This window comes from Chiloscyllium plagiosum, unplaced genomic scaffold (genome assembly GCF_004010195.1).
Source record: "Chiloscyllium plagiosum isolate BGI_BamShark_2017 unplaced genomic scaffold, ASM401019v2 scaf_14431, whole genome shotgun sequence".
NCBI classification, from domain to species: Eukaryota; Metazoa; Chordata; class Chondrichthyes; order Orectolobiformes; family Hemiscylliidae; genus Chiloscyllium; species Chiloscyllium plagiosum.
In genome coordinates, this window is record NW_025211926.1 from 6,818 (window position 1) to 25,000 (window position 18,183).

At 38.4% G+C, this 18,183-nt stretch overlaps 1 protein-coding gene across 3 annotated transcripts; it reads left to right on the forward strand.

The window, feature by feature from the left end:
* The first annotated feature begins 694 nt into the window (after positions 1-694).
* LOC122547196 (wee1-like protein kinase 1-B) lies at positions 695-18,174 on the forward strand. 3 transcript variants are annotated; one of them, XM_043685810.1, is made up of 8 exons: positions 695-1,191; positions 1,407-1,825; positions 6,641-6,864; positions 11,612-11,669; positions 12,741-12,913; positions 13,326-13,447; positions 13,601-13,747; positions 17,604-18,174. In XM_043685810.1, the coding sequence occupies exons 1-8, from the start codon at positions 1,137-1,139 to the stop codon at positions 17,750-17,752; spliced, it is 1,347 nt and encodes a 448-aa protein (XP_043541745.1). In that variant the 5' UTR covers positions 695-1,136; the 3' UTR covers positions 17,753-18,174. The 3 variants fall into 3 exon arrangements, with proteins under 3 accessions (XP_043541745.1, XP_043541743.1, XP_043541744.1); XM_043685808.1 differs by having other exon boundaries at positions 700-1,191; positions 11,600-11,669; XM_043685809.1 differs by lacking the exon at positions 695-1,191 and having other exon boundaries at positions 1,237-1,825; positions 11,600-11,669.
* Positions 18,175-18,183: the final 9 nt, after the last annotated feature.

Sequence of the window (18,183 nt, forward strand, 5' to 3'; positions counted from 1 at the left end):
AATGTTTTTCACAGCTTAGAAATGAAATGTTCAAAACAGGGAAAAACTAAATTTTCTTCATGGTTTAGATTTGGGTTGTCTGGAGCTATGTTTTGGAGATTAATTTCTTGGGAGAATCCAGTACAATACTGGAGGATTGAGGTTTAACAGTAGCCTTGATTAGAGAGAAGGGATGGGGTAGAATGTGAAGAGGTAATTAGAATGAGACTATGTTTGGCGTTTGAACATGGAATAGTCACATATCGGTTTTGATGCTGCTTCTCCGGACGCTAAGAAGAAAGCCGAAAGATCTATGTTAAGATATGCTTAAAGGTTTATGGCCCGGGTTTCAGTTGCACAATGTTAACATTTGTTCTGATTTAATGTTTGATGAAAGATTATCCAGTCATAAACACAATTCACCGTCACTGAGTCATTGTTTGGAAATAAACATGATTTATCTGCTCTGCCAAGTTTGCAGATAGGGTCAAAATAGAGAAGAGAATACAACTGCACAAGGAAACCAATATTTGATTAACTTTGAAACAATAAGCAGTAAGTCTTGTCAGTCAGGTGTTGATTAGGTTTAATATATTTAATCAGATTTAATAGTTATTCAGTGAGGTTACTTTAAAATTAAACTTGTAAGTCTGAAAAATCTAGTTGATTTGATTGAAAGCTACATTCATTGCTAATAAAGGAAATGTTTTATCCACGTCTTTAAGAATGCTGCTAATAAAGTCTTGCACGAAGTATGTTTAAGATAACAAAGGAGGGAGAGGTTGAATAAGGTCAGGGAGAGTTTGGCGCGAAAATGACGCGAACTGTCAGACTGCGCGCGCAGCCGGTGTGCCGCAGATCATGTGACCGTACTTTTGAAAACAAGGACACGACCGTGATTGGCGGAGCTGGCCACGTGACCAACGGTCGCGGGAAACCTGTAGTGTTGTGGACGATACGGGGACAGCGAGGTTCGCCGTCAGGGCCGGGCCGAGAGGACAGCGGCATCTCCGTCAGAGCCGGGCCGAGGGAACAGCGGGGTCTCCGTCAGGGCCGGGCCGAGGGCACAGCGGGGTCTCCGTCAGGGCCGGTCCGAACGCACAGCAGGGTCTCCGTCAGAGCCGGGCCGGATAGTGACTTTGAGTTTTCTTCTGGCGATGAGTTTCCGCCGAACGTGCCTAAGGGCCGGCACCAGCCCCACTCTAGCCTCGGGTTTTCCGGTGTCAGGGCCGGGCCGAGGGCACAGCGCAGCGGGGTCTCCGTCAGGGCCGGGCCGAGGGCACAGCGGGGTCTCCGTCAGGGCCGGGCCGAAGGCACAGCAGGGTCTCCGTCAGAGCCGGGCCGGATCGTGACTTTGAGTTTTCTTCTGGCGATGAGTTTCCGCCGAGCGTGCCTAAGGGCCGGCACCAGCCCCACTCTAGCCTCGGGTTTTCCGGTACAAAAACTCAGCTTCGCAGGGAGTGACGAGGAGGAAGAGGATAATGGAAACAGCACCGAGGACTCTGCCTTCCAGGAGTCGCCGGACCCCGAGCGGAAATACGGCGCGCTTGCTGCGCTCGGTCAGTGCGCGGAGGAGCTGGAGTTGGGGAACCTGAGCTGGGAGGACAGCTTCGTGAGCAGCCCGTCTCCGCTCAAGACTCGGCGGGACTACCGTGAGCGTCGGGACCTGGAGGAATCCTCCAGTTCTCCCATCCGTGAAAGCGGCGACCGGGAAGAATGCAGTTCCCCAATCCGAGAAGGAGGGGAGCAGGAGGAGTGTAGTTCCCCAATCCCGGACTGCCCCGATACACCGCCACATAAAACACTCAGAAAACTGCGGCTCTTCGACACGCCCCACACCCCCAAGGTAAGAATACACCACATGTCATACCAGGATCAACTGCCATGGTTCAAAAACGTTTGTGTTGTTATATTTTTCACCAGGATGTGATCTAGCAGTCTCGGTGCAAGTGAAGTTGGACATTCTGCATTTTACTTTTGTTTTAGAATGACCTATCAATATTTATGCACGTTGTTTTAACGTGATTTTCTTGAAGACGGAAATGGCATAACTGTTTTGACTTTGGGAATGAGAATCACTGTTCTGTACTACATCAAAGTTTTGGGCATCTTTCCACTTTTCCCGATTCTAAATTTGTCAGCTGCAATCCGTGGTAGTAGTAAACCCAGCCATTTTTCGTGAATATCAGAAACGTTATGTATAAAGTTTAATTCATTCTTTATATTTAACCTCATGAAATCTAGATAGTGCGCATTCACTATAGATAGTCGTCAGGGTTTTAAGATCCAATTTGACTGAGATATGACTTTGGTGTAATCTATTCATCGTTCCTGTATGATCGTTATCAGCAACATAAAGTGCACTCTACTCGTTTTTAATAGGAACTGAATCTGGATATCAGCAATGGTTGTCTGATATAACCACATTAAATTTTCAGGAGTGTTTTCTGCCTGCTGTTGTAGCTACAGGTATTTGAGAACTAAAAATGGAAAATCAGTTTCTACAAGGTTCTCTCCAGTTGTTTTGTGTTAATGTTAGTTAATTTGCAGAGTTACTTTAAGCAACTTATCAATTTTGACCATTGGATGTGTTCGTGTTTTGGATTGTGTGTTGCTGTCAGATCGTTGGTAACAATGTTGAACTTTTTGGAAAATACGTTTTCTGTTTGTTTTTGGTGATTTCTCATTATATCGGGTTGTGTTTCTGAAAGCTGACATTTGATATTTTTTCTATCTCCCAAGGTCAATACATCTTTTAATTTAAAGATGATCTAGACGTCTAAATTGTCCATGATTTATTTTCACAATATTGGAAGAAATGAAGTTCAAAACTGTGTGGTAGCTATAAATATCTATGAGGAATATAGCCCCAGCAATGTACTATGTCAGTTTAATGCTGAGTTATGTAATCTTAACTTGGTTGGTAGTACATGTTACAGTTGATAATGGGATGATGCTGCTGAAGTCAGAAAAATATCTTTGGGTTCACATTCCTGTTGACCATGCAATGCTTTTTGGAATGGTATTGATTTGGAATTTGGAGTGTCTTTGTCAGCTAACCTGTCAGCAGTTGCTGTCAGAATTTGCAGATAAAGAAACCATGCCTCAACATGTCAGACTGAACTGGTGCCACGGTCTTTAATCCCATTTTCAGATGACTGTTGTTTCAGTTCTGTGAAAAGTACTGTTAATGTAACATGACATCTCAATCCAGAAGCTTGGTCCAATATAATTTAGCAGTGATCATCAAACAAATGAACAGAAGCTTGGTCAAAGAAATGTTGTTTGAAAGAATTTCAGAGCTTCATTTTTGAGGCTAATCTTTTTTATCTTATGAGTTGGAGATGCCAGTGTTGGACTGGGGTGTACGAAGTTAAAAATCACACAACACTAGGTTATAGTCCAACAGGTTTAATTAGAAGCACTAGTTTTCGGAACTCTGCTCCTTTAAGTGGTTGTGGAGTATAAGATTGTAAGACACATAATTTATAGCAAAAGTTTACAGTGTGATGTAACTGAAATTATATATTGAAAAAGACCTGGATTGTTCGTTAAGTCTCTCATCTTTTAGAATGACCACGTTGGTTTCAGTTCTTTCAAATGTAAATTGCAAAACGTTTTTTTAAAAGTTACATTCTCAAGTGAACACATGCACCCTCTTACAGACTTATACCAATTTATACTCTCACTCACACACATGCACCCCCACTCTCAGTCACTCACAACCCCCTCCCTGCACGCACACACAAGCACACATACACGTTTAAGTTTGTACGGTGCATTTGTACTTGCAGAGTTACATTTTACTTCGCTCAAAAACTGCATGAATCCATGTAAGATTCTGTCAATTTTTTTTAGATTAGAATCAGTCTAAACATTATGGCACAGACAGTATCACACAGGGGAAGTCCCACTTTCAATACATTATCTGGACTGATAGATGCCAATTGTTAAAGTTCACTTGAGAATGTAACTTTTAAAGAAGTTTTGCGATTTACATCTGAAAGAACTGAAACCATTCTAACAGATGAGAGACTTAACAAACAATCAAGGTCTTTTTCAATATATAAGTTCAGTTACATCACACTGTAAACCTTTGCTATAAATAATGTCGTACAACCTTATACTACACAACCACCTGATGAAGGGGCAGCGCTCCGGAAGCTAGTGCTTCCAATTAAATCTGTTCGACTATAGCCTGGTGTTGTGATTTTTAACTTAAGTAGAAACAAAGGGTCTGTTTCCATGCTGTACATCTCTATGACTCTATACATTGTTATGGGCACAAGAGTTAATGTTTCAGGACTGTGATTTTTGCTGTGTTGGCAAAGAAATACAAGAAATAGCTGTTTTTGCCAAAATTGATTTTTATGTGAAGTACTCTGTGCCCAGACCCCTTTGACAGTTGTGAACATAAATTGAGATAGTTATCAATCCAAATTTATTGTCATTTCTTTGGGTAGTTACCATGTTTTAATTTTTAAAGTTACAATAGCCACACGAACATTTGAAATTAGCTTGTATACATTAAAATTTAACAAGTTAATGTATGGTATTATTATCTTTAAATTGGAATGCTTTATTTAATCACAGCATTATTTAATAAAGCATTGGAATGCTTTATTTAATCAATTTGATTTATTGTCGACAGATGTTGGCTGTGTATTGTTTTCTGGAACCTACCTCCAATAATCCCTCATTCACAAAGAATAATATACCCTTTGAAGTGCTCTTGTATTTTACAGACAGCAGTCATAGAATTTCTTAAGTGTGGAAGCAGGCCATCGGTCTCATCGAGTCCACACCCAATCTGCTGAAAAGCGTCCCACCCCATCTAATCCTACATTTCCCATGAAGAACATTAAAAAAGGATATTTTAAAGAATTGTGACTGAGCTTCTGAAGAGGGTAGTTTCCTAATTCCCAAGAGATGCTAGAAAGCGTTGGGATATTAAATGGACAAAATATATTATTTATTGAGCCAATATTCTTAATCGTATTCCCTATGGTTTTGTCTTTGCTATAGTCAGGTTTAGCCATGGTCTATTGTAACATTTTCTCTTTCCAGAAGCATACGAATGTGAAATTTTAATAGGTTGGTCCGTTTCTGCTCTTGACAATGCTTGTACTTGGTAATTACCCCTTTGTATTGCGTTGCCTTTTCTGTTGTGATTTCTTTGAAGTAGGCGAAAGTGGGTACTGCAAATGCTGGATATTAGGAGTCAAGATTAGAGTAGTGATGGGAAAGCATAGCAGGTCAGGCAGCATCCGAGGAGCAGGAAAAAAATCGGATGCTGCCTGACCTGTGCTTTTCCAGCACTACTCTAATCTTGACTTTCATTTGTTTGAAATAGCTAGGTAAAAGACGCACCACTTCTATAATCCCTTACTGTAATGAATTTTCCACGTATGACAGAGCAGGTTTGAATAATTAGTGGTTTTATGTTTTCCACTATTGTAACTAATTTATTTCTCTATCAACCTGACACATTGCGCAAATAACGGAGACCGGATGATGCACGTGCGTGTACTTGCCGCTCGGTTCCACGTGGCTTTAGGCCGGCGACGGGGTAAAGCACTGTTTATTTGGGGGCGTTGTCATTTTGCCGATTACGTTTACAGGCTCTAAACATCGTGAGATTATCTTCTAATGAGGAAGTGTTTGTTTTATTCAATTGGTTTTACTGTTTCCTGACTTTCTTTTTAAATTTAACGCTGCATCATACAGATCCGTAATCGTTTACCCTTGTAGTTTGCTTTTGTGGAAAGGGCGGTATAGGTGAGCATTACAGATATCTTAGATTTTTTTCCGGTTATGTTCGCATGACTCATTGGCCGACTTTCTAGCCGCTTATTGAACTCTTGCAAATCACGTGCTATTATTGTTTTGACATCTGTTGCTGTGTCAGTTGGTGCTAATTATTTTGGAATGTGAAATTTGGTTTTTACTGTGCATTACCTTTTTATGACAGTGAAAATTATTAATGGTGAAATGAAAAATGTTTTTAAAATTAAGACAGTTTTAGGTTCTTATAGGTTTGCTATCACGTTCAGTTTTTTTGTCTCTAACCAAGGATGATCCAAAGCTAGTAGAATTCTTTTCAAGAACTACTTTTCAATTACTCAGAAGTATAAAGGCCAGACATGTAAAGACCTATATATGATACTTAAAGGATTAGATAATTTCTTTTGTGGTGTTAGTGCATAATATTGGCAGAAGTCCAGAGTAACATAGTTCCTGAAATAGAGGTACGCAATACAGAGCCCTTCATAGAGGTTCAGTGGTTAGTGCTAGGCCTTTCAGTTTGCTCATTCTCCCAGTGTCTCTGTGGGCTTTCTCTGGGTGTTCTGGTTTCCTCCCACAGCCCCCCCATAGTGTCTGGGGATGTGTCAGTAAGGGGTATTAGACTCGTGGAATACAGGAATAGGATAGGTTCTTGGTGGGATGTTTCTCAGGTCGGTGTGCAACCGATGGGCTGAATGGTCTACTTCCACTTGGGATTCTGTAAGCCTTCTATGGACTCATAACACACTCAATTTAAGTTAATTATTAACTGAGCCAAGCTAAGAATGTGACATTGTATAAGTTTTATACTTTGAATTTGCTCTGTTATTGCTGATGAGTTGATATCCCAATGCTAATATGGCATGCTTGTTTTCAGAGTTTGCTGTCGAAAGCAAGGGTTAGGAGTTGCCTGAGTTCCAGCTCAGTAAGACGTCGTGGAGGGGCTCTTTTCAGAAATGTTGAGCAATCTGAGAGAATGCCATGTGATTACAACAGGAATAAACCTCCGCATGTCAACATTAACCCCTTCACTCCAGACTCCATGTACATCCATTCTTCATCTGCACAATGTAGAAGGAGGAAAAGGACCTATTGGGATGGGTACGTATTGAGCTGTTTTCCAGTTATGATTTAATACAACTGTGGAAAATTTTAAGATTTTGTCTTGATTTGTCAGCAGTTTCAGATATATATATAAGAATAGCTATGACATCTTGTGTGGCATTTATTAATTTTCAGTATTTTTAGCATACTCAGTTTTGTCTCTTGTAATTTTGCTCAGTGTTCTTAAAAACCTCTGCCCTCTTGTCTGACTGCACACAACGTCAATAGCCTACTTTTACTTTCTCTGGTATTTCATGCTACTCTTTGTAACTTAATGTCACTTGATTATTTTACATTTGCTTTATTAAAACGAAAATAGGCATTTCTTAATTTTTAATTTCTGTGATGTTATGTGATAGAATGATAAGTAAAGCGGAATGTCTCATTGTGATTATTGCCAACTCTCTCAATGCTAATCCAGTATTCTGCTTACCCTCACCTCTTTCCTGAGCCATTTGCAGAGATTTTCAATTTTTGAGTATACATCCACTTATTTTGAAATTTGCCATGAATCCTCTATCATTTCAGTCGATGTATTTCTGATCACAACTTACTAAATTCTTCCCTTTTCCATGACTACTTCAGTTAAATTAAATATGCCCTCCTGCATAAATATTTCTTCTCATTTGATTCATTTGCTTTATCCAAAACCCTCATTTTAAAGTCAGTGGCTCACAGCTGTCCCTAGTTTATCCTGGATTTGGTGCAGAGAGACTCTTGCCTGGATTAAAACTTTCTGTTTATAGCTAGAGTCAAAATGTTAGATTACAGAGCTGAAGATTGATGTTGAGACTAGTAAACTGGGAGGTCTGACTTGTTTTTACATAGTGTCCTAACTGCTATGAGGCTGGGAAATAAGATGGTAAATCCTCTTTAGATGGGGAGGACTGTTTAGGTTGCAAAGACGAGTATAAATGTGCGAGATGACATTTTGATAAACTTTTCAAGAACATTAATTTATGTGAAATGACATTTATCTAGAACTTTTCTCATAGTTAAAAACATCTCAGCACATTTGGAAAGCAGAAAAAAGGCCAAAGCGTCAAGCTACTGACGTAGAGTGGCTGATGCTCAGAAGAAAATATAAGTTTTTACCTGCTTTTAAATGTAAGTGTCATTTTGGTACAAGAGGATGACATTTGGCTAATCATATTCACCCCTGATGCCCTGCAGGCTTACTTCAAGGCCACAACCAATTTTTTTTTTGTTGAAATCATTGATAATACCAACAATGAATGCACTAAAATAGTGTTCCAAGTCATTGCCATGAATTAGGGGGAAAAAATGTTTGTCATTCTTCTGCACCTTTTTGCCAAAGTGATGTTTTTGTCCCTTATTCTGCATATGATCAGTTAATTGGGAGCAGAATGTTTTGTGACTTATCGAAAAAGGTGAAGTAGAGACTCTCTGAATAGTGCCTCTTGCACACCAAGATAAGAAAATAGTTTTGAGTAGGAATGAAAAGTGATCAATATAAGGATCCACTTGGAATGGTTCAGGCCCCCCAAGCAGTAACCACACTGGGTGGAGAATAAGGGAAGGAAGAATGAGTACTTGTCTGAACGATAGGAATAATATAGGATTTTAATCTAGACGGACTTAAAAAGACAGATTGGCCTGATGAAGGGCTTTGCCCGAAACGCGGATTCTCCTGCTCTGATGCTGCCAGACCTGTGCTTTTCCAGCACCTGCAGTCCTCACTCTCTCCTAGATTAGAAAAGCTGGCTTAGGTAAGTTCATAGAATGTTTTGGGGTTCGTTTCTTTAAGCACCTTGTACTGGAACCAAACAGAGAGCAGGCTACATTAAATCTAGTTTTCTGCAATGATGTGGAATTGATTTATGACCTAATAATGCTGCCTTTAGGTAGCAATCATTTAACAAACATCGTTCTGTAGTACAGAATTTGGATATTTTTGAGAAATACATTTTGTTTGAAGCTTTTCAGTTTCCAGTTGAATTGATATTCTTTTAAAGTGTCCTAAGTACAAGATCAAAAGCTTGTACTTAGGACAATAAAGCAGTTAACTAAAGTGAACTGGGAAATAATTTTTTTTCGGATGTTCCAGAATGCAGAATAAATACATTCCTACAAATTTGAATTGATATTCTTTTAAAGTGTCCTAAGTACAAGATCAAAAGCTTCAATAAAATGCCCTTTGGCAATAATCACATGATTTGAATTTTACATTCCGAGAGGAGTGAGTTAGAAACTTTTATTATAAACAATAAGGGCAATTATATGGGTAATAAAGCAGTTAACTAAAGTGAACTGGGAAATAATTTTTTTTCGGATGTTCCAGAATGCAGAATAAATACATTCCTACAAATGTCCAAGGAGTACACCCACCATCCGTTCTTAACTGGAGAGGCTCAAGGTTGCATCAAACGTAATGCATATAGTGCAAAGGGAGGGCAGGTCAGAAGATTGTGCAAAATATAAAAAGTAAAAAATGAATTAAAAAATTGGATGAACACAGTTAGTACAAAAAATGCTCGTCATCATGCTCAAAACAGTTCCAATAAATACAAAAATAAAGTTAACCAAGTGAGCATTAGTCCTTTGGGAAGTGTGTGTGCAGAATTGATAATGGAAAATTGAGCAGATGAACTGAGCAGGAATTTTGTATCAGCCTCCACTATAGACTATGGCAGCAGATCCCAGAAGCAGTTTTCAATCAGGAAAATATAAGGAAGGGAAGAACTCAAAATTTACCAGAAAAGTGGTACTGAGTTGTTGGAGCTGTGACCTAACGAATGCAAAGGAGTGTGTGGGGGAATGGTGAAATTGTCTATTTTGGTGATCGATTCTGGAGCACAGAGCACTGGGTGTGCAGGTATAGCATGTAATTGGGAAAACTAATAGAATGTTAGCATGTATTGCAAGGGGACTTTAATACAGAAGTAGAGATTATGCTTCAATTCTATCGGGTGCTGGTGAGGCCATGTGGAATTCTCTCTATAATATCGGTCACCTTTTATGAATTTACATCCTTTCTTAAAAGGTAACTTGATTGAAAAATGTGAGACAATGCATCAATGAGTTGAATTTGGAGAGGGTATTTCCTTTAGGCAAATCTAGAACTAGATTATTACTGTTAATTAAGGAGTAACCTTTTTAAGACAACTAAGTCAAAAAATTTAGGGTCAGGAATCTTTGGAACTCTTCGAGTAAAGGCAATCGAAGTGGAGTTTTATTTCTTTAAAAAATATTTTTGAGGCATGTTCTTGGTAAGCAAAAAGGCGAAACTTAATCAGGATAGGTGGATATGTGGATTTGAAGTTAGTCAGAGGACTCATTAAATGGCAGAACAGGCTCAATTGGCCCAATAGCCTACCTCAGTGCTTCAAGGAGAACAACCATATTTTCTACAAATCTTTTGCAGCCAAGATCCTTTATTCTTGGAACAGTTCTAGTAAGTCTTTGCACACATTCAAACACTCCTGGATCCTAAAGTGTGATGACCAGAATCAAATTCAATAATTTGGCCTCACCTGAACTTTGGTTCCCCCCCCTAAAACCCCCAAAATCACCAGTCTATCCTATCGCTATTCTGATTGAACAACAGTAGTAAATCTACATGGCAGTGTTTGGAGGACCACTGAATATTCTTAATAACATGATTATAGAACTTATGCATTTTGACTTGAACAAGTGGAATTTGTCATTACCCTCCAGCATATCCAACCCCCTAATGTCTTCCCAAATCAGTATTGCTATCCTTGTTTTATATTTTTTTCTGAAGTTCTCAACATTTCTGATATTGACCCATGTCCTCCAATGTGGTGTTACTGTCTTAAGAACAATTCCAGTAGTCTTTTCTGTTTGTATATGCTGGTGCATGTCCCCTGCTAATGTAATTTAAACTCTTTTTAGTCAGGAGTGGATCTCCCCAAAACCATGTTGATTCCATTCTTGTTGAGTTTTAATCTTTCCTCCTTCAATTAATGTCTTCTGCACAGAAATCATCCCAATGCCTCAATCTTTTACACTCCACCTCAAACCATGGCTTCGATGATTTCCTTGTTTGTTCTTGCATCCTGAAACATGTGGCACTGGGAGTAATCCGGAGATTTAAACCTTTTGAGGTCCTTTCTAATTTTGTCCCAATCTCCTGATAATTTTACCACACATCAGGTAGATACAACGCACTGGGACTGAGTGAATATTTGGATTATGGGGAACACTAGAGAAATTGACATGGATGTGAAAATCATGACTAAAGTGAGTTCGGGGTAGCAGTAGGTAAGGTTATATAAGTGAAAGCTGTCTTGGTATGGTAGAATGGCCATAGTTTTATATCTGTGTGAGTTTTTGGAAATGAAAATACAGTTTTGCCCTTATATTGTGCTCTTTAAGAGCACGGATATCTTCAAGTGCTTTACATCCAATGAAGTGCTATTGAAGCATATTCAAAATATTATAATGTAGAAAAATGACAGTTTTTGCAAACTTGTCCCACAGTGTTGTGCTGACATTAAAATGAAGGGATAAATCTTAATTGATTTTTGCACTGGGCCAATAATATAGCTTCAACTATGACAACTGATGTATGCATTATCATGTGTTTTACAGCACATTTTTAGGTAAGTTTAGCCACTTTATTATTTCATACCAAAGTAAATGCTTTTCTATATAAACCCTCCTTCCTTGATATTGTTGCCTGTAGTAATCATATTACAAATGTGTAATTGTTGGGATGTTTCTTGGTTTTGTAATCTAATTCTTTTAGGTTTCCATGCAGAGAGATGATGGATGGAAGCGATGGGGAACTTGATGATGAAAGCATTCGACCAGCAAAGGTAATGCTAAAATGCTTGTGTATATCATCTCAATTTTAATTAAAAATCACAGCGAATGCAAAACTGTTGCATTATATGGTTCATATTCGGAGCGAGTGCGTTTAGTGTGTCAACCCCTGTTGATATGTTTTGTCCTGGTGCAATCAAGATCTGCGAAAGTAGTTTTTAAACAAATATTTTCCTGTTTTCTCATGTGTTCAATTGACCTATTCCTTAAAAAATAAAGTCTGAAAGCAGCTTTGTAATTTGGATTAATAAATTGCTTGAAAACTAATCCGGGGTAAGATACTTTAGAGAATTGTGTCCTAAATTTATTTTAAACAAAGTTCTGGAGAAACTCAGCTTGTCAAGCAGTAAAGAGAAATGATTATCATTTAGAATCCGATGCAACTTTTCAAAATTGAGACTTGTGCTGATATGTACAATGTCAGTGTTTGCAAGAACTGCACACAAGGACTTCATGGAAAGTACTGTGAACAGAAGTACAAATAGGCTGATTTGGGTTGATGTTTAAAGATTTAGTAATTTCATTAAAACGTTTTTTTTCTGGGCATACTTCACATTTTGTACCATGTAGAATGTAGTTCACAACTTTACTCAACTGTTCAAGTGTAAATAAATTGAATACCTCTTTTTGTCAAAAAAAAACACATTATTTTTTGAAGTTTGTGATTTCTGCCTTTGTATTACTGAGGTATCATGCATTTGATTTGCAGTGAACCAAAGAAATTATAATGGATAAATTCAAGCTGTAAATTTTAGTGCTGAAATTACTCTCTACAAATGGTATTAATCACATAATTGTGAAATAATTTGTCATTTTTGGAAAAGAATGTTGTGTGCAGAATAAAGTTTTAAATGTGCTACATCTAGGTTTGAGCAAGGTTGGATTTAGTACATGAGCTCATCTTTATAATCAATTGTATGCAAATACTTTGGCAGTTTTCACTTGACTTTTGTTCTACATAGTATGTAATCCAGTTCAGTTAGGTATGAGTTTTACCATATTCTCTACCTGAGTAATAAAATATTTACTTATGCATTGGGTTTATTTCATACATTTTAAAATAGAGAATTCCAATCACTGAAAGTAACATGAAGTCACGATATACAACGGAGTTTCATGAATTGGAGAAGATTGGTTCTGGAGAGTTTGGTTCCGTTTTTAAGTGCGTCAAACGACTTGATGGTTGTATTTATGCAATAAAACGCTCAAAGAAACCATTAGCAGGTTCAGTTGATGAGTAAGTAACTTTTGAATGTTTATGTAGTCCAGATTTATGATGACTGCCCATTTATTAAAACACAAATTACCTATCATTATTTTGATACCCAGCCTTTCAACAGAAAGTAAGAGGATTTGCTCCACCCTCCCACTTTGTTGAGTGCTGCTGAATACTTCAGTGTTTTGACTATCTTACCATTTTATTTAATATCAACTGCTCGTGAGGTTTTTTTTTGCGGAATTCTTAGTACAATGAATAAAATTGATGTTTGATAAAACTAATGCATGTCTTTTGGTTGCTTATCTTGATCTTCATCTCGATAATTGCTATATACCTGGAAATTTAACCATTCTTTTTTAATTTATGCTGACTGCAACAATTGTATTTCTATGATTTGCTGTTTTGATTGTGTTCAATTTTTTTTCTTTAGACAAAATGCTCTACGAGAAGTTTATGCACATGCAGTGCTAGGACAACACACACATGTGGTTCGTTATTATTCAGCCTGGGCTGAAGATGATCATATGCTCATACAAAATGAGTATTGTAATGGTGAGTTTTGGAATTAGGAATATTTTAGGATATTCAAATATATCTGTAAAAATATATAATCATATGTATGTAAATTTAAGTTTAACCTATAATTTATCAATTAAATTGGGTCATTCCAAACTATAATATTTTGTATATTTTTTGTTTTGAAAGGTGGAAGCCTGTCAGATGCAATATCAGACAGTAATAGGAACCAACTGTATTTTAATGAACCAGAGTTAAGAGACCTGTTATTACAGGTAGCTCGGGGTCTAAAATATATTCACAGTATGTCCCTTGTACATATGGATATAAAGCCAAGTAAGTATTGAAATGCCTTGTTATTTTAGTGGATGCTTTACTACCATTTATATTCACACTTGACTCTGCCTCTGATTAGTTTTGTGGAAACAAACAGTTTTATTGAATTTTCAAGGTATCTTTTTGATAATTGTCAATTAAGCTGGGAAGAATGTAGGTTGATTTTGATTTGTGTTTTTCTCAGTTTCTCCCAATGTAAAAGCAAGATGCAAGGACCAACTTGCAGTTATAGGTGAACATCTGGGCCTATGTCCATACTCATTGTTTCAGCCTTTCTGCTGAAGTGAAAGGGAGTTTGGACCTTACCATTTGAAACCTGAATGAGTGCACATCCTATGCTCCATGGCAATTTCTAATGGCACAGTGCTTCACTTTCACTTTATTGTTCCCTGAGCAGCATTGAAACCAGTCACAGGCTCAGCCACTCCTTCCTGTTCCCAGAGATGAAGTTCCTTAATAAAGAAAGAGACAATAATTGGCTTGCATGAGTGCTGTTTTTCAGCTTTTGAAAACTATATACTAGGAATATGTGTTTTATTTGGAAGCTAGCCCTTCTCAAACAGTACCTAAATAAAATTTGACTCCTTAGCTTTTTACCCAAAAGATTTGTCTCAAATTTGATCTTTACGTGATTGTGTATGAACAATTTGTAATGTTAGTATGGCAATCCATTACGCTCAATGCCAAATCAAGCCATTGAGAACTGTACACTTGCTTTGCTGTTAAAGTGTGTATGTCTCCTCGCAGTTCAAATCCATAGACTTCTGATGCAGGTTTCGAAATTGGAGGATCTTGAATGTGTACAAGAGTATAATTGCAATGTGGTCAAGTTAAAGAATGCAGCTGTCAACATTTGTTTAAACCTAGATCTTAAGGTTCCAAGTGTTCTTTTATATTTCCATAAAACTGTTCAATCCATTAGATTTGTTTACTTAGAACTGCGGAACCATTTGCCCTTTACGTCTGTGGATATATCATTAATATCAAATAACTTGGGGAAAGGAACTCTATTATTGGGTCTATACAATTTAATGAACTCTTATAAAATTAGAATTGTTTAACTAAGGACTCAGGCAATTGGCCCATTTGTACTGGCTCTCTGCAGGAAAAGTTCAAATGTCCTTATCTGCTCTTTCTATTTTTAGCAATTTTTTTCTTAATGCGTTTATCCGGTTCCTTGTTAAAAGCCCCAATTGAATCTGCCTCCATTACTCTTCCACTCCATTCCCAAGCATAATCATTCACTCTCTTTTAAGGGGGCCCTTCTTATCGCGATTGGTTCTTTTGTCAGTACTTTATGACCAAACGGTCTCTGGTGTAGACTGTCCTTTCAATGGCAACAGTTTCTCCTTATCTCATTTGTCCAGACCCTCCATAATGTAGAGCACCATGAGATCTCCTCTTAGCCGCCAGCTTTATGAAAAGCAACTCCAATTTTGTTCAGTCTTTCCGTTAAATTCTGTCCATTTAGCAAATTTTATATTTTTTTGTATCCTTCCTAAAATATGATGATTTTGGATTTCTCCCAATTTGAATCTTCTTCATAAAAAGGGTCATGGAGATGTACAACTTCTCCATGCCGACCAGATATTCCAACCTAATCTAGTCTCATTTGCCAGCACTTGGCCTATAACCCTCTAATCCCTTCCTATTAATATGTCCATCCAGTTGCCTTTTAAATGTTGCAATTGTACCAACCTCCTCCCCTTCCTCTGGCAGCTCATTCCATACACGCACCCCCCTCTGAGTGGAAACGTTGGCCCTTAGGTCTCTTTTATATCTTCCCCTCTCACACTAAAACTATGCCCCATCCCAGGGAAAAGACTTTGTCTATTTACCCTATCCAGGCCCCTCATGACTTTATAAGCCTCTATAAGGTCACCCCTCTGCCACCCGGCGCTCCAGGGAAAACAGCCCCAGCCTGTTTAGCCTCTCCCTAAAGTTCAAATCCTCCAACCCTGGCACATCCTTGTAAATCCTTTGTGAACCCTTTCAAGTTTCACACCTTCCTTTCGATAGGAAGGAGACCAGAACTTTACACAATATTCCAAAAATGGCCTAACCAACATCCTGTACATCGCCAACGTGACCTCCCAACTCCTATACTCAATACTCTGACCAATAAAGGAATGCATACCAGACACCTACTTCACAATCCTATCTACCTGCGGCTCTACTTTCAAGGAGCTATGAATCTGCACTCTAAAGTCTCTTTTTATTCAGCAACACTCCCTAGGACCTTACCATTAAGTGTATAAGTCCTGCTAAGATTTGCTTGTCCCAAAACTTCACATTTATCTAAATTAAACTCCTCAGCTCATTGGCCCATCTGATCAAGATCCCATTGTAATCTGAGGTAGTCGTCTTTGCTGTAGTTCACAATGGTAGTTCATGACTTTCTGCTCATTTTGTAAAGCTAAATGTTATATTGAGTTATTCAGCATATATTTGAGCCCTAAATTGCTCTGGATGTTAATTCCAGACTTGATAACTGTTGATCTTTATATATTCTGGCACCCATGTTCTTTTGACAGTCAGCTTCTGACTGAGTACATTCCTACATGTGGGAGAGACTAGAACCTGAAGGGACAGCCTTCAAATAAAGGGAAGAGATTTTAGAACTGCGATAAGGAGAAAGCCCTGATTAAAGGCTTATGCCTGAAACGTCGAATCTCCTGCACCTCGGATGCTGCCTGGTCTGCTGTGCTTTTCCAGCACCACACTCTTGACTGAGAAACGTATCAGCCATTATTTAAAGGTGGAGCAGACACGAGGGCTGAATGACCTAATTTTTGCTCCTTTGTCTTATGCTGAATGTTTTGTCGCATCCCACTGAAATCACTGGTTCATGACATCAGGAATGAATGCTGTCTATTTAATCATTGAAGTGTCTCATTGATGATCTTACCAACTCATGACATCAAGTGACTTCTGTTAGATCAGGACAATTATTCTGATTTCCTCTTCCTCCTTCACTCCAAAAGAATACCTAAAAATACTGACACTAATTGCAGTGCCCATGTGTGATCAGGCAACTCAAAAGACTAAGGATAGAGTTAAGATGCCATCTGTTCGACACCTTTTTTAAAAATCTTTTGAGGAAATCTGATACACTGCACAAATGCATATTTCTGTGGCTTGGAGGAGTCAGCGTTTTCTCATCCATTTGGATGTGAGAGATACAGCCCCCTTTCCATTGTTTAAGATGGCTGTTCCTTCTGGGTACATCTGAACACTCTGCTCTTGACCTTTAGACACCTTTAGTGGAATGGGCTGATTTTGAGGCCCTCTTTGTAGATTCCTGCTAAACCCATTTGAGGGGTCCAGCAAACAATGTGGGTAATGAGACAAAAACTGCAGATGCTGGAATCCAAAGTAAACAAACAGGATACTGACAAAGGGTCTCAACCTAAAACTTTTGACTTCTCCACCACCTGCGGCTGCCTGGTTTGCTGTGATCTTCCAGCCTTCTGTTTTTCTAGTGTGAGTAATGAGGTGTTCATTATTTACTGCACGTTTTTCTTCTGTAACTGCATCTGCACCTGCATGTCCTGGGAGGGGCTACATCATGCTAGTTTGTAGGTTTCAAACAACCAGTGGGCACCACAAATTTAGAGCCATCACCCCTGGGGATATCATTTAATCTGATGTAGCTAAGGCTCCTTTAACATTGTTGCAATGTATTGATATGCTCCTTATAAAGGAGACACTTAATTCCTCTTTATTGGTGTTGCTGTGGCTGGATGAAAGGATGTATAAATATCTGTACAGAATATTCAGCTTCTGAAATGTGTTGTAATTGAAAATCTGCTTTTAATAGTTGGATATTAAAAGTTCATATTCCTTTTATTTTCAGGTAACATATTTATATCCAAAAAATTAGTTACTAATTCGGCAGCAGATGAGATGGATGAAGAAGACTGCATATTGTCAACAAATATTGTATACAAAATAGGTACAATTTACTTCAGAATTCATTTTAAGTTAAGGACCTTGTGTAAATAAGCAAACACTTACTACTCGGTAGGAGAGTAACTGGAGGACGGAGATTTACGATCATTGATGAATGAACCAGAGGGGAGGTGGTGAATAATTATCTCGAATGCAGCAAATTATAGTCTGCAATGCCCTACCTGAAGGCTGATGGAACCAGATTTAATTGTACAAGTACACATTCCTTTATCCAAAATCTTTGGCGCCAGTTGTGGTTTGGTTTTCGGAATAAATTACATTTTCACAGTGAAATTTAAAAAAAGTTACCTAACAGCAGATGCACGTGTGAATAGTACGTACGCTGAGGCACAATTGACACCTGCCCGTGCTAGGCCACATCACATCTGAGTGACGTGATTTGAGTGGGTGTGGAGTTGGGTCACCTGTTCGCATGCCAAAATGACACTCCACGAAAAGGTTTCGTATTTTGGAGCTTATCGGAT